The 21,903-nt window shown below is 40.6% G+C and overlaps 1 protein-coding gene and 1 long non-coding RNA gene across 2 annotated transcripts in view; one reads left to right on the forward strand and one right to left on the reverse strand.

The window, feature by feature from the left end:
• Positions 1 to 3,064: 3,064 nt before the first annotated feature.
• The window catches only part of LOC121529404, an 83,333-nt gene continuing 64,494 nt past the window's right edge, over positions 3,065 to 21,903 (reverse strand). The window contains exons 2-4 of the long non-coding RNA XR_005993574.1: positions 9,103 to 9,224; positions 3,631 to 3,698; positions 3,065 to 3,332 (exon numbers count right to left, since the gene is read on the reverse strand). This is a non-coding gene — a long non-coding RNA (uncharacterized LOC121529404). The remainder of the gene's footprint in view (positions 3,333 to 3,630; positions 3,699 to 9,102; positions 9,225 to 21,903) is intronic.
• hoxb6a (homeobox B6a) lies at positions 12,173 to 17,743 on the forward strand. The gene is made up of 2 exons (XM_041817216.1): positions 12,173 to 12,907; positions 16,162 to 17,743. The coding sequence occupies exons 1-2, from the start codon at positions 12,418 to 12,420 to the stop codon at positions 16,446 to 16,448; spliced, it is 777 nt and encodes a 258-aa protein (XP_041673150.1). The 5' UTR covers positions 12,173 to 12,417; the 3' UTR covers positions 16,449 to 17,743.

A 21,903-nucleotide genomic window follows, 5' to 3' on the forward strand; every position in this document is an offset into this window, starting at 1 on the left:
AAAATAACGGTTAAACTGCGTATATGGTTTGATTTTATGTGAGGTAAACTTAATAACCGATAATCAGCCATTAAAAAAATCATTTGCTTTTATTCTATTGTCTATGTCTTGGGCTGGTTGCACCAGATGTGCGTCTCTCCCCGTGCGTAAACGTCATGTTTATTGCTTTTGTGTCGCCTACATTCTGGCCAGTGTCTAACTGCGTCATATATATGTGTGTACTTCATGCTGTGTATTTGAACAAACTCAGCTCATGGTAAGAAAAACATGATTCATATTTTTATCCATACATTTAAATTAGTATTTTTCTTGAGGCTCCAAATGAACCAAACAAAGTTAGAATTTTGTTAGAATTGTCCCTGATGAACGTGTTTTTATTGTGATGAATAACTGAGAGAATCTGAGATAAAGGGGGGCCATCAGCTGAGGAGATCCGGTCCAAAGACTCCCAGCTTCATCAGCGGAGCTCACACCAACACTGAGCCGGGAACATGGAGCTGTAAGGCGGCTGAGCTCCGCAGAGGGCCTCCGCCAGCTTCAAGCCGCTGCTACAAAACGCTCTGCTGCCATCTAGCGTCCACGTGAGCACAGCGCCGACGCTGATGAATAAAAACATCCTTCAGGGCAATAATACCGAGCCGTCAAAGCCTCCTCTAAACACACCACATGTCTGCTCTGATTAATGTGTGTGTGTCGTCGCCCGAGGGTGTGAAGTGCTGTTGGTGTGTGTTGTGTGTTGTATTACAACAAACTGATGATGCTCGTGCGTGTTTACTTTCCGTCCTCTCTGGATCCAAACTGGAAGAGAAACAAAAGCGCGTGACCTGCGCGCTCCAGTGTGTACGTGCAGGCCGTGGCTGTCTTTTGTCCTTGGTGTTGTTGGCTCCTTTTCTTTCTCTCCTTCTTTGAAGTGAGGGCAGAGCACAGCGGAGGGGGGAGACAGATTTGTGGCTCGGAGGGGGGGCTGCAGGTTCGGCCTGGCGCTGAATGAGGCGTGGAGGAATCCACGGAGCGCACAAATGACTCTGTGTGCGCGTGGAGCCCAGAGGAAAAAGAAACTCGGGGTGTAAAATCTGCGCTGATTGGTCAGACTCACAGTTTCCTATAAACCAAGGCTCCCTGTGCGCGTGCGTGTGCTCATAAGAGTAAAAACAAAGAAGTCTGTTTGCTCTGTGGTTTCATCATCTTTACTGGCTCTGCAGATCTGGACATCCAGGTGTGTGTTCATGTGTGTGTGATAATGAATGCGGGGGGGTAATCTAAAGCGCTCTGTTCAATTTATGACCCCAGCATCATCTGCCTTTAATCCAGCTTTAAAAATCAACACCAGCGCTTTCAAATCAAATGGAAAATCTATATCCCCAATCATCGCCCCCACACACACTTGATTTCTGCAGCTCCTCATCCAAACACCCCCAGATTACTGTGTGTGTGCTCAGATTATGATCATGATGGTTGAGATCACCACAGCATGTTTTCATGCAGCTGCAGGGAAACGAATCAAAGCAACCACCGCCTTCTTCAAATCCAACATTTTAATGCGCTTAAAGAGTTTTTTTTTCACAATCAAGCTCGCGAGAACATCATGTTACAGCACAAAGTTATTCTAGAATTAAAATCCCCACATTAAACATGTAAGTTAAAAAAATAAAGTCACTGCACTCTTTAACTGCTAAGATAACTAAAGACACTGTTGCAGGAACTATTTGGAGTTTTTACCACTTTTACGCGCCCGTGGTGCGAACATTAAGAAAACTCCAAACAAGAGCAAACGTTCCTCATATAAATGTTTATTTCAATATGGATAAAATCTTTGATTGATCTCAAATGTAAATTTTATATTTTACATTTTTATGACATTCAGAGTTTAATGACAGACAAACAGGACATAAAGTGCAATTTAGATGTCATTCATAAACGCAGGGCAGAAGGGGGAGAGAAGTGCGCAAGGTGCGTCCATGCGTAATATTTACCCGCTAAGGAAAAGTGTGCAGTATGCAATCATTAGATTTAACTATATAGATGAGGCGCGAGGCTAAAACAGAATAACCCATACACTACACATCCACATATACTTATACATGCACACACACACACACACACACACACACACACCAACGCTGCTGTGCGCAGGTGTGAATCTGCAGTATGTTAAAGAAAACACACTAGAATGATGTATCCTGTTAACTGATGAATAAAGAAAGAATATTTACAGTCACAGCTCTGAGGAATAAAACAGGATTAAATCTGTTAAATCATATATTTAAAAAAATAAAAACATCTAAACGGGACAGCACAACATCTCCACAAATCTTTAATTTAGCACGATCTGAGGAAAACTTGGTGTTAACTAAAGGGACAAATTAACCCTCAACTATCTGATTTATGTTTGCACGAGCTCATAAAAGTGGACCAAACTCTACAGAATGCCTGCAGCCAGTCACTCACGATTTCAGACTGAGACAACTAGTTATTAACCCCTTAACGCCTGTTGTCGCATATTTGACACATACTGTAATTATCCCTCTATCTAATCAATATGATCAATACATTACTCAGAAAAACTCCTGAATACAATCTGATAAATGAAAAAAATGCCCTCAGGTGGATTATCAGTCACCAAAAACACCTGATGAATAAAATGAGACACTAAAAGTATAATTGTTGAACTTTATGGAAATTTGGATTTTTTTTTAAAATTTCAGTAGAAAGTGAAATAAACATTTCATAAAAAAAGAAAGAAAGAAAGAAAATAGAATTTTCTGGCTATTATTTGTGTTTTTAGGCTTTAAGGGGTTAATCAAAGTTTACAGAGGGAAGAATAACTTAAGGAACAGCATTAATAATAATAATAAAAATAACACTAATACTAATAAAAATAATAATACATAAATAAATAAATAATACAATAATAATACATAAATAAATAAATAATAAAATAATAATACATAAACAAATAATAATAATAAATGAATAAAGTAATAAAATATAATAACAGTAATAATTACAAATTAAATAATAATAATAAAAATTAATACAAATATAATAATAACAGCAACAATAATAAATAAAATAAAATAATAAAAAATAAAAAACTACTAATAAAAATGATGATAATAATTCTAAGCATGTTTCTCGTACTTGTCCACGTGAGCCTCCTTCTCTCTCCTTCCCGTGATGCTTCACTCTCCCCTCCGTTAATCTTTAACTCGTCCCGGGGCTCTTGTGCTGGTGTGACCGTGCGCTCGCGCCCCGCGGTAACAGTTCGGTGAACTGACCCTGAGCACGAGCTCACGGTGGCGTGAAGGACGCGTCCGGCCGGCTCGCGCTGCCTGGAGACGATCAGAAACATTGGCAGAGTGAGGCAGTTTGTCTGGTTTGGTATTAACTTTTCTCAGAGAGGTCGCTCACGAGGACGCACAAAAATCAGCAGAATCCGAGGACAAAGATTTTTAAGACATTTATTTAGAAACAGGAGAAAAATTAAAGCTGGAGACTCTGTTCCCTTCCAGACTTGAATAAAGAGCACTGAAACATCCTCCAGATTTAAAGCACATATTTTATAGACTTTTTCAAAATGCTGTTTTTAAATCTAGAAATTCAAATATTTGGCCATGGTAGGATTCTTACCTACAGCTGCAGAGCGTGAGGAATTCCTGGAATATTTTCCATCCCTCTTCAGACCTGGGAATGTGATTCTAGGGAAAAGAGAAAAGCGTGAGTATTTAGTAAAGTAGTTTGGAGGTTTAATTTCATAGACGGTTAATTATTGTCTGTGTGTGTCTGTGTGTGTGTGTGTGTGTGTGTGTGTGAGGAGAGTGTTTGGAGCTGCGCCGGCGCACAGATGAACCGCAGATGAACTGTACAGTCTGTCTGCAGCAGCACATTTGTTCCTCGGGCCTGTTTTTCACTCCGTCGCCATTCCTCGGACTTTACAAGGAGTCATAAACGGCCATAAAGCCATAAAAGTCCCGAGGTCAGCCTCGCGCACACAGGCTGAAGAGGAGCCATAAAGCCATAAAGAAGCAGCAGTCGGACTCCTTCAGCTTTAACTGACGATAATCTCTGAAGTTTCACAGATTCCTGGAGTTCTTCTGCAGCTCTTCGCTGTTTATTCTGCTGCTCGATCACAGTCAACATTCACTGCGCATGCTCACACACTTGATAACCAGATATTAAAGCCCTGCAGATTCTAATTATCACCATTTTAAAAGCCTAAACTAACTCTTACGCATCATTATCAGGCGAATTATTTTCTCTGCGCGTGCCGCCTCCTGCTGACAGAAAGACTCGTCCTCTCAATCCTGATAACCTTTAACTATATCCTTTACATGTTCATACTTGTGTCCTCAAATTTGAGGTTAAAATGATCGATTTAAACCAAATAAGGCTAAAAAGAAAACCCAGGGAGCAGTGGAGCTCTAACCCAGCGGCACATTTCTGCTCTGAGTTCATTTTTATGTAGAATAAAAGAGTCTGATTGGCCACATCTGTCCTCATTTATTTAGAAGCCTGCTGGCAGCTGCTGCACGTGATCGTCAACACTGCACGCGCATTATCTATAAAGCTGAACCCATTCAGTATGCAAATGATCAATATTATCGATGAACTCTTCTACCCTTCAGCTCACCTGTGAAGTAAGGCGGGAAAGTTCTCGATTTTAGCCCAACAAGGCAGCTTAAAGTTCAAAACTTACTAAAATACCAGCAGAGATTTAAATATTATTATATGATGCAAAATCTGAGCTTTATCTTCTAAATATCTATTTTATTTCGCAGCCTATCCATGGAATATTCAATCAGTGCCAGTATTCTTCCATTTAATCCCGGTCTGCTCAGACTGAGGCTCACGTGACAGAATCTCTCTACTAATGGAGCCAATAACCTGAATATCTGAGGTGGCTTCATGATGCTGCAGCCTCTTCTTTAAAGGTCTGTTTTACAGTCCATTTCTCTTTTTGGTTTGTGCGTAAAATTCAGGTTGATGTTGGAGAAAGTTCGATTTTTTTTAAACCCTAAAAGGGCGAATGACGTAGTGAAAAGGTCAACTCATTCTACAGTGTTAGCCACTCTGGCTACTGGAGAAGGCTCTCATTGGCTCAGTGTTACTTTGATCTAGTAGCCCAGGGGTGTAGCACGGGGGGGGGGGGGGGGGGGTACTGATTCCCTGGGCCTACAGTAGGGAGGGGTCCTTAAGACGCCTGTATGGAAGCCCATTTGGGTCAAATAAAAAAAAAAGTGAAAGTACAGCAATTCTTGAAAAAATGATCTAAGTCATAATTATGAAATAAAAGGTCAGAATTATAAGATTAGGGTCATGATTATTAGGGATGGGTAAAAATATCCATGCATTGCAATATTTCCTCCCCAGTTTAATATCGATTCAGCAAATCCTCTGAATCAGTTCACCTCCTGGCCAGTGGGGGTCGCTGTGCGTGTGGACGGAGGCCGCACTCGACCAAACAACAACCAACCACAACCACGTCATGTGAGGTTTATCGCTGTTTCCAAGAGGAAAGAAATATTATTGAAGTTTACACTTTACTTTTTCAGTGTTTATGCAGAACTGGCATGTTTTTCACTTTTGCACTCCATGTGCACGAATACGTTATTATTGTGCAAATTTTTATTTTCAGATGTTTTATTGCTCAAAAATGTGAGGTGACCTACCACATATGTTCACATGGGCGTGGAAATAATTATTAAACAGTTGTCACCAGGTTCTTTGTGTATTTCTACTTCTTACTGAATCGAAGCATTTAAATCGATATCAAATCGAATTGTGAGGTTTTTAACAATATCCAGCTCTAATGATTATAAGATAAAAAGTCAGAATTAGAGGAATAGAGTAGTAAATATGAGATACAAAGTCAAGATCATGAATTAAAAAGTCAACATTATGACATAAAAAGTTATAATTGACTAAATTACCTTTTATCTTATATTTTGGACTTTGTATCATTTAATTATGATTTTTTTAATCTCATAATTTTACATTTTAATCTCATAATTTTACATTTTAATCTCATAATTATGACTTTAGATGTCTTTTTTTATTTCCTTACTTCCACATTTTTCTTTTTAAGTGGCAGAAATGGGCTTCCATATGCCTACAATGAAAAGTGTGTTGTTATTTAATTTTTCTTAATAATTAGTGTCATTACTGTATCAGAAGAGACTAAATGAATCAGTCAGACTGATATTTGTACTAAATAGAGAAAAATACAATCCTGTGAGCCCCTCTCTTAAAAATGTCCAGATAGTGTGGTCCAGCACTGCAAAATAATGCAAGGTAATTTAATTTAGCCATAGAAAAAAGTGCTTATAAATTGGGAAATTATGGTTAAAAATACATGAAAATGCATATATATTTGTAAAAATGATGCAACATTTGCTGCTTGGCTAGCCGGCTAAGGGAGGTCCTGTGTAATATTCTTTCTAGGGGCCCTGAATCCCTCGCTACGCCCCTGAACCGCAGAGATGAAGGTGACTATGCTTCAGTAAAACATGGTGTTAAAGTTTAATTCTCCCTCACTTCTGTCGACTTAATCGTGACTAAAAGGAGGATGAGCCGATGCTCTGTGGGGCCAAAGCTGATAAAAATGTTAGAAAGATGAAGCCAGACACTCAAAGTCAAACCACAGACACAGGTTTAATGGTTGGGGTGTGTGGGGCCGCTTTAACACTCTCGGGGTTTTCTTTTTGTCTTGAATCATGAAACTGGACAGAAAAGTTTCCAGTTTAAGTCGCAAACGTGGTTTTCTTTTTGGTCAGATATGCCTGATAAAAGCATGATTTGAATGATCATAACTGCATTAAAGTCTTTAGTAGAAAGTGATGATCAGGATCTTAAAAAGGGGTGGGGGTGGTGGTATGTGTGTGTGTTTAACGTCCTTATAATTGTTATCTACAGCAAGCAGAAGGGTTCAAGCCTGCGTACTCTGAAGTATGCGAATTATGAAGAGGAAAGTGAAAGTAGTGACAGTTGGTATGTGCTTATATCATCTCTTAATGCTCCCTCTCTCTCTTTCTCCTTCTCTCTCTCTCCTCTCTCTTTCCTTCTCTCTCTCTCTCTCTCCCTCTCTCTCTCTTTTTTCCTTCTCTCTCTCTCTCTCTCCCTCTCTCTCTCTTTCTCCTTCTCTCTCTCTCTCTCTCTCTCTCTCTCCCTCTCTCTCTCTCTTTCTCCTTCTCTCTCTCTCTCTCTCCTCTCTCTCTCTCTCTCTCTCTCTCTCTGCCATTTGTCGCCGTTTGTTTGTTCCTTCTTCTCCCAAATTGAACCACAAGCAGCCTCCAGTCAAACCTCAGTTAGCATGGTTAGCATCCATGCTAAGCTGCTGTGCTGCATATTTCATGTCAGCTACATGATCCTGACTCTGAATGAGGTCACTTAGCTGCCTTTGGCTGCTAAACATGTCTGCTTAAATCTACAGCTCAATTTGCTCTGTCACTGTAGGCTGTAATTACATAAGTATGGCAGGAGAGGAGGGCCAAAAATATCAAAGATCTATTTCAATCTAAAAGCAGCTTTCATTTATGGAGCACTTTTAAAAATGTTTCATGGAAGCAGACAAAAGAAAGTTACAACTCTGGTTCTCAACTGGTGGGTCGAGACCCAAAAGTGGGTCACAGCAGTTTTCAGAGGGTCACGAGTGGGTGCCAATAAATCTATGGTGTACGGAAGTACTCCGTTCTGCCATGAAAGAAAAAAAGGCAAACATTTTATTGTTGACTTCTGTAAATCTTGTTATTTTTTAATAATAGAGATTTTTTTCTTTAAAACTTGGGTATTTTATGAGGTTGCTGAGAAAAAAAATCAAGCTTGATTTTACACGTTCACAGGATCACAGAAAACAGTGGAATAAAGTGTAAGCAGACTTGTCCCCTCAGGGCTTCCATAGCATGGACATGCTATCTTAAATCAAACACTCCAACCAAGGTCCAAACTGCAACTTTTTTTCAGTAAATACACTTGAGAGGGGAATTTTGGCCACGATTTCTCATTATGGAGGTTCCTGAGGCTGGACAGGTGGAATAAAGAATCAAATATCAGAATCAGCCTTTAAAAAAAAAAACATTTTAACTCACAGAGAATCTCTGCACCGTCACAGGGGCTTGATCCTCTACCTGCAGTATTATTTATTCACTGAGGATGAATGTTGAAGAAAATATTCATCAAGTGGTCAAAAATGTCCTGAAAGGTGAGCGTTGATTTTTGGGTTCAGAGGTCATGGTATGTTAAATTACAGCATGCATGTATGCTTTTTTAAAATAATGGCTTGGAGTTACAGTTTTATCAATAATCTAAAACAGTGATACTCGGCGTGTGGCTCTTTTATGTCTTAATTTTAAATATTATTCCCCAGAAAATCTTACTTTTTTTTTTTTTTTTGCAATTTTTGCCACTTTTTATCCACTTAAGCTATCTTTTACCATCTAATACCCTTTTTTCCCTATTTTTTCCCCCAGTTTTTGCCACTCTAATCCCAGTTTGCCCTTTTTTTTAACAGTCTTTTCCTCTTCTCATCCAAAAAGCCACCTTTGCAATTAATAACACTTGTTTCCTTTTTTCCTGAATTTTTGCTTCCTCTTTTTGCAACTTTTTTCCCCCATTTTTGCCCTTTTCACAATTTTTTTTGCCACTTTTTGCTCATTTAACCTGTCTTTTGCCATTACATTTCAATTGTCTTCTATTTTTTGCCCATTTTTTTGCCACTCTTGACTGCTTTCTGCCCATCTTTGTCACTTTTGGACCATTTTTGCCACCATTAACTTATTTTAATTGATACTTTAAGCTGTTTTTGCCACTTTTCCCCAGACTGTGGCTCTTGCAAAGGTAATTTTCAACAATGTGGCTCTTTGGTTGAGCTGGAATGAGTAACACTGATCTAAAAATATTCAGGGCTTCTAAGGCCCCCCTTACATCCAGCAATGATTCATAGAGGACTCCAAAGTATTTGTCTTTGAAATCTCGAGGTTAGAAGTGAGAAGTTTACCCAAAAATGAAGACAGAAGTGAAGATACTCAAAGTTTGTACTCCTCAGTACCTGTGCTTGGTTTCTGGTCCTAATCAGACTTTATGAGAGTGTGGAATAGCAGTATTTACCGTGACTGTGTGAGCTGCATCATGGCTGTCCTCTCTCTGAGCTCATTAATGATTAAACCTCAGCAGCTCCAACACAATGCGCCGCTTCCCGTTCCCACAAGGCCGAGAGGAAACCGAGCGTCCTGCCATGGAGAGAGAGAGGGGTCAGACAGAAAGCCAGAGCAGAGAGATTCCCTCTCCGAGGGAGAGAGAGTTCACTATTAAACTTATTATCTGCGCCATGCTCGGACTGGGAACAGAGAGCAGAGCCGGGGAGGGAGGGAGCAAAGTAAAAGTTAAAATAGAGTCTTTGTCTCTATTTGTCAGTCTGCAGACGAGTCAGAGCCTGCAGGGGAAACACACACTCACACACACTCTCTCACACACACGGACACTTATTTATGGCTGCGGTTATTTTACGACCTCAGCGACACATATTCCGTTTGGAAGAGTCACTGAAAAGCAGGACGAGGCAGCTGCTTTCTCTTTTTTTTTTCCAAAGAAAAGAAGAGATTGATTTGAATAAGTACAGTATGAGGATTATTGGTGTTTCTGAGTATAAAGTAGAAAAGCACCCAGACTGAGCTGCGCCTTTTACGCACAGAAAAGAGAGATTTTTTTAAAAAAGATAAGGAGATCTGAAACAGATTTTTCAAATATTTTTGAGGCCAAGGAGAAGTGGGAGTAAAAAGGAAAAGGAGATAAGGCCTTTTTATGTTGGCGTGTCCAACTCCAGCAAATTTAGCAACAAGACTCCATAAAAAGATCTGTTTATTTTATTAGGATCGCCATCAGCTCGGCATGGAAGTACGGATAGTCTTTAGGCCCACTTTACAAAAACACACTGCAGCCTGCAGGCAGATTAAAGGTACATTTCAATAAAAAGTTTCACAAACCATGATATTTAGGAGAGGGAATTTAAACCCTTAAAGCCTGTTGTATCATATTTCATTCTTTTATGAAACCTCTATCTAATCAATATGATCAATAAATTAATTTAAAAATATTTGAGTTCAATCTGATAAATGATAAAAATGTCCTCAAGTGGATTACCAGTCAGCAAAAACACCTGTTGTATCAAATGAGATAAAATATAAATATAAATATGTGTGTGTGTGGGTGTGTGTGTGTGTTAAATTTTATGCAAATTTGAATTTTTTTGGATTTCAGTAGAAAGTGAAATAAACATGTCAGTTCCAAAAATGCTATAATTCTATAGTTCTTGCTTTAATTGTGTTTTCAGGCTTTAAAGGGTTAAAATAAACTGAAATGTGTGAAAGAGCATGATAAAATTCTGTCAGTATTTTAAAAGTATGATGCTCCATGAAATAAGATGAAAATACCTACGAAGACTGGAGGACGATACCTCTGCTGCAGGCTTCTTCTTTATTTCTCTAATTTATGGTTTCACGTTAAACATTCATGAAAAATGTTTTTAATTATTAGAAAATTTTAATTAGGCCGATTTTTATTGGCTGTATTAAAAACTTATAATTGAGAAAAAATAAAAATCATGAGACACTTTTTATAGGAACAGCTCCAATTCTTATTTCCCATCATTAATTCCTCATTAAATATATAAATGTGTAGTTTTATTCCTCATTTTTATTTCCTCTCATTAATAATTCAACTTTTAATTGCCTTGAAATGACTGGTTAAGCTGCTGGAGGAGAACTGGCGTTTAAAACTCACTCAGACTTTAGTAAATATTTGCTGGTAATAAGATATTTAATCCCTTTTACCTTCTTGAGTCGCTGTATGAATAATTCAGGCTCGTTTATGGAGATAGATTTTACCTGTGCGCGCGAGGCTGCGCTCTAATCAGTGTCAGGAAAAGGAAGAAAAAAATTAGAGAAACTTCTCGGCCGTTTCCTTTCCTCCTCTCCTTTTACATTTCATCCTAATCAGTGTCACCGGGCTGAAAATCATAATTCACCGCTCCCACTGATTACGCACGACACAACAGGAGTGGAACAGTTCAGCACGGGACGGGCACAGAGTCCCGTTGTGGAGAGGACCCGGGACAGAGCAGCGCCAGCAGCACGGATCAATGTCATCAATAAAACCTGAACAGACCCCTGATTATGTCCTCAAACCTCATCACACCAGTCGAAATGTACCAATTAGAACCTCCACAAACACCTCCATAACACACTCCACACGCTGAGCACGTGCACGGGGACCACACATGAGCCGCGCGCGCTCCCGGCAGTGATTTACACTCTCCAAATTCATTTTAATGCGCTCGGTATTACCCGCAAAGCGCCGGGAATATGTTTTATTATTCGGCTGCCTCTGGTGGTGCAGCAGCAAAACCTCCCCAAGGGGGCTGCGCGCGCGCCTGTGTGTGTTTATGAGTTTGTGTGTGTTTGCTGCTGGTTTTATGGGTCCAACAACAGACGGAGGAAGGCACAGAGGGAAAGAAAGAATCAATTTTACGCGCGGAGGATTCCGCTGTGATTGCGCAATCTCACCGGGAAGCGCAGAAAAGAGTGAGGAGATTGGATGAGATAGTTAAGATGCTTTCTGCAATTTCACACAGTTGTTGTCATCAGTATTTATCCCATTTATCCCACAGCTGCATTATTGTAATATCTCTGCACGTGGATGTTTATTTATGACACTTTCTACTGTCAGACTTTTGCGCACTTTAATATTCCTCAAACTTGTGCATACTTTGCCCCATTGTTTCTATTTTTACGCGTCTCCGTAACACCTATGGTTCTATTTTTGCCGTTTGTTTAAATGCAGCAGATGAAACTTCAATTTCCTGCCGGATCAATAAAATCTCTCCTGATCTACCTATCTGAGAATTAGAGAGAGGGAAACAGAAAGGGGGAGGAGGGGGAGGGATGGAAGGGTGTCTCGGTGGTTCCCAGTCCCCCCTCCCCTCCTCTTCCTCCTCTCTCCATCCAAAGGAAAAGGAGCGAACGAATGCCAGGCACGGAGGCTCCTGATTGGTCAACGGGAGGTCAGCTGCCTCTCCCTTGTCCCCCTCCTCACCCTCCTCTCTTCTTCTCCCCCCTCCTCTCTCTCTCTCTCTGTCCCACACTGGCACTCAGCCTCACCCCTACCCTCCTCCCCCCCTCCTCCTCCCAATCCTCGATAAACTGTGATAGCAGCAGCCCGTGGCTCGCTCGGTGGGTCTGTGGGCTATAAAACACAACAAATCATAAAGTGCAGAGGAAGGAGGACGGGAGGGAGAGCCGTTAACCGTTAACCGTTAGTCCCCTTCTTCTTCTTCTTCTTCTTCGGCTTGTTGTTGTGTTTGTCTCGTGCCCTCCTGTCCTTCCCCTCTCCTCTTTTCTCCTCCTTTCTCTTCTTCACTTTCTCCCGATGAGTTCTTATTTTGTCAACTCTTCTTTCCCGGTGACGTTACCGGGAACGGGAGGCGGCGGACAGGCAGCAGCAGAGTCGTTCCTGGGTCAGATCCCGCTCTACTCGTCGGGATACGCCGCCGATCACCCGCTCAGACACTACCCGGCCGCCGCCGTTACCGTGGCGTATGGAGCGAGCCAGGAGAAAGCCTACCCCGCGTCCTCGTACTACCAGCAGGCTGCTAACGGAGCGTACGGCGGGCACCGGGCGGCTGTAGGGGGCGCAAACGGAGCAGGCACCTGCGACTATGCCACGGCAGCGGCCGCAGCTGCAGCAGCAGCGGCGACGAGCTTCTACCGGGACAAGGAGCTGCCGTGCAGCCTGGAGGAGCAGAGAGCAGAGTGCGCGGGGCTGAGCGCTAAAGGACTGTTTGGTGAAAGCATGGAGGACAAACAAGCAGCTTCAGCGCCCATTTATCCATGGATGCAGCGCATGAATGCGTGCAACGGTGAGTGTGTGCCGCTCCTTCTGCACATTTACGACAGAATAGAGCAGAGGATCCCAATGTGGGGGTCAGGAACCCCCGGGGGGTCGAGAAATGTCTTCCAAAAATAACACAAAATTTATCTGTTTAAAATAAAGACATACTTGGGTTCAGTTTTAGATAAAAGCCATCACCGCAGGGGATATTTATGCTGAAATGAAACTTTAAGTTATGACATGACAGAAATGATGGAGGGGTCTGCTGCTCTTTACGCAGACATCACCTGTGCCTTCTTATGTCTGGGACAGTCTTTACGCACAGATTACGTCTGCTGCTTCCAGGCTTTCTCTCAATAAATGAAAGATTATCTTTTCAGTTCGTTTGGTTGTTTTTGTTCCAGTGAGCCTGTTAGTGAGCGCGCACGGCTGTGCGCAACATGAACCACTTCCAAGGACGGTGGGGGTCCAGAGACTCCGGCGCTGATATTTTGGAGGTCGGGGTCTGAAAAGTTTACTGTGAGTGTAAGATTAAAATCAGCTGTGAGTCAGGACAGACACATCCATGATGGTTTAGGAAATAAGAAGTCTGGAGTTATGACGATGCACCAGTCAAAATACAAAAGTAAATTCTAAATCAATTAATCAACCCATTAATCTTTGCATAGCGCCAATTTACAAATAAATAGAGTGAATTTTATTAAAGGGGAAGGTCTGGACGGTACTGTTATTTATAAAGAGCCAACATGAATTAATCATGGATGCACGATATTATCGAAATCAGCTGGTATTAAACAGCATTAAATGGGAATACACACATGCAAATATAATGTAAAATAGCTATGAAGTGACGTCAGCAGAGATATTGCACATGAGATGTTTGATATAGAAAAAAAACATGGCACACTAAATGCAGCCTGTGCGTAAACGTGCGCGCGGCCAGCGGAAGCTGATTCCACATTAAATGTTTGTGTTGTATTTTATGATCCCGTCAGAAAAGTGACGTTTGTTTCCTCCTCCTCTCTCACACGAGCTGCTGACTTTACGATCCCGTTTGTCGGCCTGTCACTCAGTCATGCGCTCGCTGCTTTATTGTCCGTCATAAAGCGGCTCTGTTTGGGTTAAAGCTCCTCTTACTGTAGTGACCTGCTGACCGAGGAGCTGCTACCGAGCGAGCGCAGAGGAAGAGGCTGTCAGGGAGTGTTGTGGGTGAAAACATGGAGCAGATAGAGAGAGACAGACAGGCAGAGAGGAAACTAAAGCACGCAGACACTTCATCTATTTCACTCTCTCTGTGCATTTCCTGATTTAACCCTTGTGTTATCTTTGGGTCAGATTCACCCGCTCCAGTCTTAATATTTCTCACAGTAATTGTATTTTATTCTTATCTAATGCTGGAGCATGGTGCACCATAGATGGAAGCACAAAAAAGCTTAGATGCCCCCTTTACTGAAGCGCATTCAACTCCAAACTGCACATTTCTGCAACCTTTGCGAATAAAAACATGTTTACAACGCTACAGAAACGGAAGCAACCACGATGAACAGACTAAATATTTAATGTCAAGAATAAATACGTAAAGCTGATGTTGAGTTGTCAAAAAAGAGCAGTATCACGTGATTAAATGTAGTCTTTCTGCACTTTGAAAAGGGAAAACCAAGACACTAACTGAGGATGTGGTGAATGACAAGCTGCTCGTCGTGCAAAGCAGATTTGGGTTGAAAATTCAGTTTAGCTGCTTTATTTTAAGAGCTAAGTGAAGGCGGGTCATTTTTTACCCTTAGGACAGGGGAAGCATCCAGAATACCGAGACTACGCAAGTCTTAACTTCATTTCTCCGTCTTTAAAGTGGATTAGAGAGGAGCACAAACAGTAGAAAATGTCACTAAAATAGTTCTCAGTCTCATATCTGCCTCTCTTCCTCTTTCTACAAACATCCACCAATCCTCAGCTGATAAAAGAAGAGGAGAAGAAGAGCTCCAGCTCATGTTATCTCATGACTGTTAACCTTGGAACCGCCGACACCGTTAGAGCTGTTTATTCATAAGCTAGATTAGATATTACACTCATAATCAGGCCCGGAGACGCTGCACAGCTCGTGCTGGAAGCCAAAGAAGCAAAGTCAGCTCGTGTTGATTCATCCAAGCATTTCTACTCTCTCTCTAATTAAAGCTAATGCTGTTTTGTTCCATGTCAGACTCGGCTGTTGTTCTGAAAGTGAAAGATGGAGAGAGGGCAGACTTGGATGCTGCTCTAGGAAACGCTCCGTTATGACATATGAGGTGGAAACAGAAAGAAAAGGAATCAAACCTTTAAATGACAGGCTGGGGATGGAAACGAGAGAAGAGAGTGGCCCCTCCATAATCTGCATTATCTGACTTCTTATTTATGGATTTATGGGAGATGGAGATATGTGCGGTTGGCTCTCATGGATCGATGCTGAAACTGAAGCTGCTAAAGTGACAACATGGCGATTTGTTTACCACCGAGGGCAAAAATACGGTTAAATGGAAATAAAGCTGTGAGGGAGAGAGGATAACACTGATTTTTATTACTACATCCGTGCGTAATGACGCGCAAATGTGCTATTTTGGCGCACTGTTAGTTCAGAGTGTTAAAATCCTTGACTTTTATTATTATTATTATTATTATTATTATTATTATTGATGCCGCTTGTATTACTTGAGGTCAGACTGGATGTTATTTTTCAAGCGTCTCAGTTTTGGTTCTGCGTAAATCTGCCTCATTAAAATCCTAAACTGCTGGTTAAATTCCTTCTTAAGCACATCATAAACGATCCTTTTGGCTTCAGAAAAAACAGTCACTACCAAGATTACACATTTCTTATGTCATCATTTAAACCCATAAATTCATCATAAATTACTGCACCTTTTTCTGCTCCAAATAAGAACAATTTATGGCAAACTCTTTAGTGTAAACTCCGCTGGACGTTTGAAAAGACTGCACTTATCTAAAGGTGGAGATGCAGGTACAAATATGAATGTGGAGAGTCTCATAAACTACGAGCTGCGTCATGATTCCATGCTTTATCAAGGGTTAAAAAGTCCCACTTTCTACTGGAAGTCTTGCTAGAATTTATATATAAGTAAAAGTTACTGGGATTTTAAAAAAACGCACTTTTAAGAAAGACTGGGGGCTCAAATTTAACTATTTATCCGGTGGGGGGAAAAGTGATGAAAAGAAAAGAAAAGAAAAGAAAATTAAATTTAGTCTCAGGTAAATGAGCTTCCGTGTTAATCACTTCCTCTTCCTCTCTTTTAGGGACTTTCGGGGGTCCCGGGAGGCGCGGGCGTCAGACCTACACGCGTTATCAGACCCTCGAGCTGGAGAAGGAGTTCCACTTCAATCGGTACCTCACGAGGCGGAGAAGGATCGAGATCGCGCATGCGCTCTGCCTCACGGAGCGGCAGATCAAGATCTGGTTCCAGAACCGGAGGATGAAGTGGAAGAAGGAGAACAAGCTGATCAACTCCTCGTCCTCTTCCTCTTCCTCCTCCTCTTCCTCCACGGTGAACGGAGCTGAGGAGGAGGAGAAACGGACGGAGTGAAAACAAACTGATGAAGGACAGAAACAAAAAGGGGAAGAGGAGGAGGAGGAAGAAAAGACTTTAAGTTTGTCCAGACCATTGTCTGGAGTGAACACTCTGGGAGAAAAGAAGCCTTTGTTTGATTTTATTTAATTTTTGTACTGAAGCAGGGCTGAAATAATATCTAGGGAAGGAAAACGATCCATTTATGAAGCCTCTCATCACCTCCAAATAAACTCTAAGGCTGTGTCCTAAACCCCAAACTTTCACACTCCTCATACTAAAGGAGTTCCAAATTCAAAGCAGAGAAATGACCCGGATGTTCAGCCGACAAAACTGGACAGAAAAGTGTGAGTGCACAACGATTAAACTCCAACTCTGAAACTGCAGGACCTCCAGGAACTTTGACTCACAGCCTCGATCGAATCGCTGCCGTTTCCAGCTCTGACGAGAGAAATTGAACGCACCATAAACCGCTCCAAAATGCACTGCAGCTCAAGAAGATCCGATGGCGAAGCTCGCCAGCCAACAAGTAGCATAAGAATAAAACACTAATGCAGGATCTTACGAACCGACAGCCAGGCTAGCTCAAAGCTAGCTTAGCCAAAAAAGCTTGGACACAAAGTCACATGATGCAGAAATCATGGGCGTCCTATCCATTAGCCTAGCATGCACTCTGAGGACGGAGTAGAAGTGTGTAGTGCGTGGTTTGGGACACAGCCCTTATCTTAAGGCTTTAGTACGGAAGATTTTAGGGCCATGGAAAAAAAAGTTTTTAGTTCTGATTGAAATCCCAAATTCTGAGTGGCCCTAACAGGCTTCCGTAGTATGAAAGCATCTCTATGTGGTCTTAAAAAAATAAATTATAATAGACTCTCTAGAAGTAACCGTGTGACCTCAAAGAGCATTAAAAATATGAAACACATACACACACTCATAAACACACACACATAAAAACAAAAGATGCTGAGTGTGCTAAAGAAATCAGAGACACTTCTCCTCGTTGCATTCCAAAAAAAGAAAACTACCTAACTTGGTATCCTACCTATAGTTCTTATTTTGTCTTATGTACTTCCTGTTTGCAGGCACTTGTTTTGTTTAGAACTTTCTGGACTCTTCTTAGAGCTTTCCCCACTTTAATCTTTGATTTTCTCTTTCTGTTGGCGTGCTGTGTGAATTATACCCTCAAGTAAACGTGCAAACACACGGACGCCGCGTGGGAAGCTTCTAGAGCTGTAGGCCTGTCTCATACGTTGTTCATATTTAAACTGTACAGAAAAAAAACACACCATACGGTGGGATTATGTACATTTGGGTGTGGGGGGGTTGGGGGTAATTTAACCTTTCCAGCTGTTTCCAGTATAGAGGGGGGGGTGGGAGTGGGAGGGGGTGTTAACCTACTGATGTTATTCTCCAAACTACCTAAAAACCTTCAGGAAAGCGTCTATTTTATGGATTTTTACATTGTTTATGTTGGTGTTTTTGTCATGTCATTCTGTAAACTACCTGTCAATAAAAATGTAAAGAGACGAGCGGTGATGGGTCGGCGCTTCTTTCACTGGTCGGTTTGATTTTAGGATTCAGAGTCGAGATTCTCAGCAGGATTATCCTGAAACTCTGAGATGAGAGATCACCAGCCGATGAAAATCACTCAGTGTGGACATGGAACAAAAATAGGAAGCCTTTTTATTTTGCTCCCTTTCCTCTGATAAGATTCACATTTCGTTGTTTTCTAGAGACCTTCAGACACTAAAACATTAGCCTGAAGAGAACAAGATAAATACGTCAAGATCTTAACATCATTAATTAAATCTACTCATCATTACAGCGCAACGAATTCAAAAACTAAAAATGTGTCCACTTTGGGCTACCGTACGTCCTCGACCCACTGAAAAGTGCTCTGCGATCCACTATCAGGTCCCAACCCACCAGCTGAGAACCACTGATTAAGCATTTTATATTTTAGAGCGCGAGGCTGAAGCAAACTGAGCGCACGAGCTGCTGCTGAAGGAGGGTTGAACTAACTGATGAGCAGACCGAAGGGGGGGGGGAGAGAGAGAGAGAAAGTTGACCTGTCCTCGAGCCGGCCAGTCACACACTCACACACACACTTCAGCCAGACAAAGTGGACAATGTCCTCGTGACCCTTTGAACTCTGCGTGTCCTCTGCGTGACCGGCGCGAGGGCCCCCATGATCTCTCTCGGGGATCTCAGTTGGGCACAGGCACGCCTTTCTCCTAAAAATAACTGATATGTGGACAAAAATTGGAGTAATTATGGGCACGAACGCGCGGGATTACGCACGAGCGACAAGATATTTAAGCCTCGTTCACTCTGTGTGACTGCATGGAAGTTTGCAGCTCCTTAACCCTCCTTATTTTTCTGATATTTCTCCCTAAACTTAGAATAAAAATCAGCTTTACTGCTCTGTGTATTTGCGCATTCAAAGGAATTATTTCTGATTTAAACACTGAAGAATAAAAGGCTTGTTAGACGACACAACTCCAGCTGATGGATGATTTACACAGAATGAAATAGAGCAATATAAAAATATTTAATGGATAAAGATTTTTAAAAATGAAACAATTAAAACTGCTGTCTTCTAAATATCTAAATGAACTCACAGCGGCAGTGTAAATAAAAGTCTCTGTGCGGTAAAAACTCGACCTAAATTCCTCTAAAAAAGCAGAGGAGGGAGGATGCAAACTCAAAATACTTCTTAAGCACATCATAAATATTTTAACCTTATCACGGTGCTGAAACACTCAAGTCTGTGCCCTCTTAAAAAGAGTAACACCTTCATACTTCACCATAGACTCTCTCAGTTTATCTGCATCTCTGCTGCAGGCTCTTCTGCTCTGCATAGCTCAAATTTACGACAAAGTCTTTGTTGGCAACATCTCCACAAACACTCCTCTCTCCTAAGGTTGAAGGTTCATTCACAGTTATAAACGCCTCTACACACAGAATCCTCAGATACAAAGCATGCTCCTGAATGTGAATGGATTTAGCATCAGCAAGTACAAAGACCTGCTTATTTATTCAAATCCATCCATCCAATTAAACCAGTTAACTCTTTATTCTCACAGCAGCATCCCAAAGCAAATATCAACACAAGACCCTCTGTAGAGAAAGTCCAAGCTTTGGTTTTATAAATGCAAACATTCAAATGAGGCCAAATATGAAGTTACTGAAGTCATTCATAGCCAGAAACCCCATCACAGATCAGCAGCACTCCTCTACGTGATTCTAGGACATCATTTAAGACAGGGGGGGTCAAACTCAAGGCCCGGGAGCCAAATCTGGCCCATGGCACAGTTATACCCGGCCCTCCAGATCATATTTTTATTCTAACTGGCCCACCAGTACCACCAGTATGAGGTCTGCAGATTTCCTCCAGTATAACAACGTAAACTTAACCATGATGATTGAAAATTTCCCTTTTAAGTCTTAAGAATTAGAAATAGTCAAGAGTTAAAATCATCTGATAAAAGTCAGGAATGTGGGAAACTTGTGTTTTCATTTTGCATCTCACAATTATGACTTAAAGTTATGGTTTTCAATTTTTATATCATATTTTCAGCTTTTAGATTCACAGTTTTAATTTTTTTCTAATATTTTGACATTTTCAACTCCTAAATATAGTTTTTAATCCAAATCCTTGAGCTTTTTATTCCAAAATTATTTTTTTATATCATCTTTTGACCTTTATAACTCAATATTTTAAATTTTATCTCATATTTTGACCATTTAGAGTCACAATTTTAATTTTAAGTCATATTTTGATGTTTTAAACTCATGAAATTGAATTTTGTCTTTACATTTGAACTTTAAATTTTAATCATAAATTTTAACCTCTTCTATTTAAAATCTTAAATTTTTAGCTCATCTTTGGACCTTTATAACTCAATATTTTAAATTTTATCTGATATTTTGACCCTAAAAACTCTTGATTTTGAACTGTATCTCATATTTTCACCTTCTAATCTCTTCATTTAGAATGTCTTTCTAATATCTTGACATTTTCAAGTCCTACATATAGCTTTTAATCCCAAATATTGACCTTTTCAGTTCAAAATTTAAATTTTTTATATCATCTTTTGACCTTTTAAACTCATAATTTAAAATTTTATCTCATAGTTTGACATTAAAAACTTCTGATTTTGAATTGTATCCTATATTTTAAGCCTTCTAATCTTGTGATTTACAATTTTTTCTAATATACTGACATTTTCAACTCCTAAACATAACTTTTAATCCCAAATATTGACCTTTTCAATTCAAAATTTAAATTTTTTTTATATCAAATTTTGATCTTTTAAAGTCATAATTTTCTTTGTTTTGTTTATGAGAACTTTAACTGTTAAAGATCATTCATCTCAAAATCATTTATCATCAATGTTACGTTTTTCTCCAATAATCGGTTAAATGAGGCTGACAGTTTATGGTTATTTTGACCCTGTTAGGCCTTCAGGTTAGACCCAAATCCAGAATCCGGCCCCTGCTGTGATTTAAGATATCAACATCCCTGCTCTAGTTTTGTACAGCAAACTTCCACAGCCTTTTTGTCTTTTTTAATTGACGCCTCACTGACTCCACTTGTTGCTTTGGTTAAACTGAAGGGGGAATATGAAGTCAGTCTCCAGCCTGCAGTCGGCCTGTCAGTGAATAATTAAAAACACGCTGAGGAAATAAAAATATTCAGCAGTCTGAGGACAGGAGAGGCCGTAAGGATGCATGGAGTAACACAGACAGAGTCTGACTCAACGTTAAATCATCTCAGCTCACATCATCTTCCAGGGTCCAGCCATGCAACACAAACCTAAAACAACTTAGCCCGTATTTACACGTCTGTCTCTGCCTGTGGCTGCACTGAGAGGAGCTGAAGGGGGGGTATTAGGGGTGCCACGATGCCGGCACAAATAACGTGGCCTGAGTAGATGTTGTATCTGTGTGGTATCAATAGTGCTCATAGCATAACTGGAGCTTTTAGAGGAGGCAGAAGAAGGGATCTGCTGGACAAACTGATCAGTTTTGTTGTCAAAAAAAAAAAAAGAGAGAAAATATCAGCAGTCAGTTATGGTATTAGTTCAACTATCAGCTCTGATGTGCACAATCAATGCATCCCTAGTGAGTAATTCTCACTTTGACCCATAGACTCATGATCACACTTGTTGTTTTTGTCATGTTCTGTGACAGAAAATTATGGATCTATATTTTGTCCTCTTTTCTTAAGCTTTAGTTCCTGCAAATATGACATTCTCAGGAGTTGATAGAAGCTGCTTGGTTTAAATTTCTGACTTTCTGAGATAATTCAGTAGAGATTTATTTGAAGAAATCTTTGATTTACTGTCAAAATATGAGAATCTCCAAACTGGAGCTGCTCAAACATCTAAATGAGGATTGAAGCATTCTGCAGGTTACAATAACTGGAGCTACAATTGTCTGTGAGAATATCTACCGTTGGTTTTACCCT

This window comes from Cheilinus undulatus, linkage group 21 (genome assembly GCF_018320785.1).
Source record: "Cheilinus undulatus linkage group 21, ASM1832078v1, whole genome shotgun sequence".
In the NCBI taxonomy this organism is placed as follows: domain Eukaryota; kingdom Metazoa; phylum Chordata; class Actinopteri; order Labriformes; family Labridae; genus Cheilinus; species Cheilinus undulatus.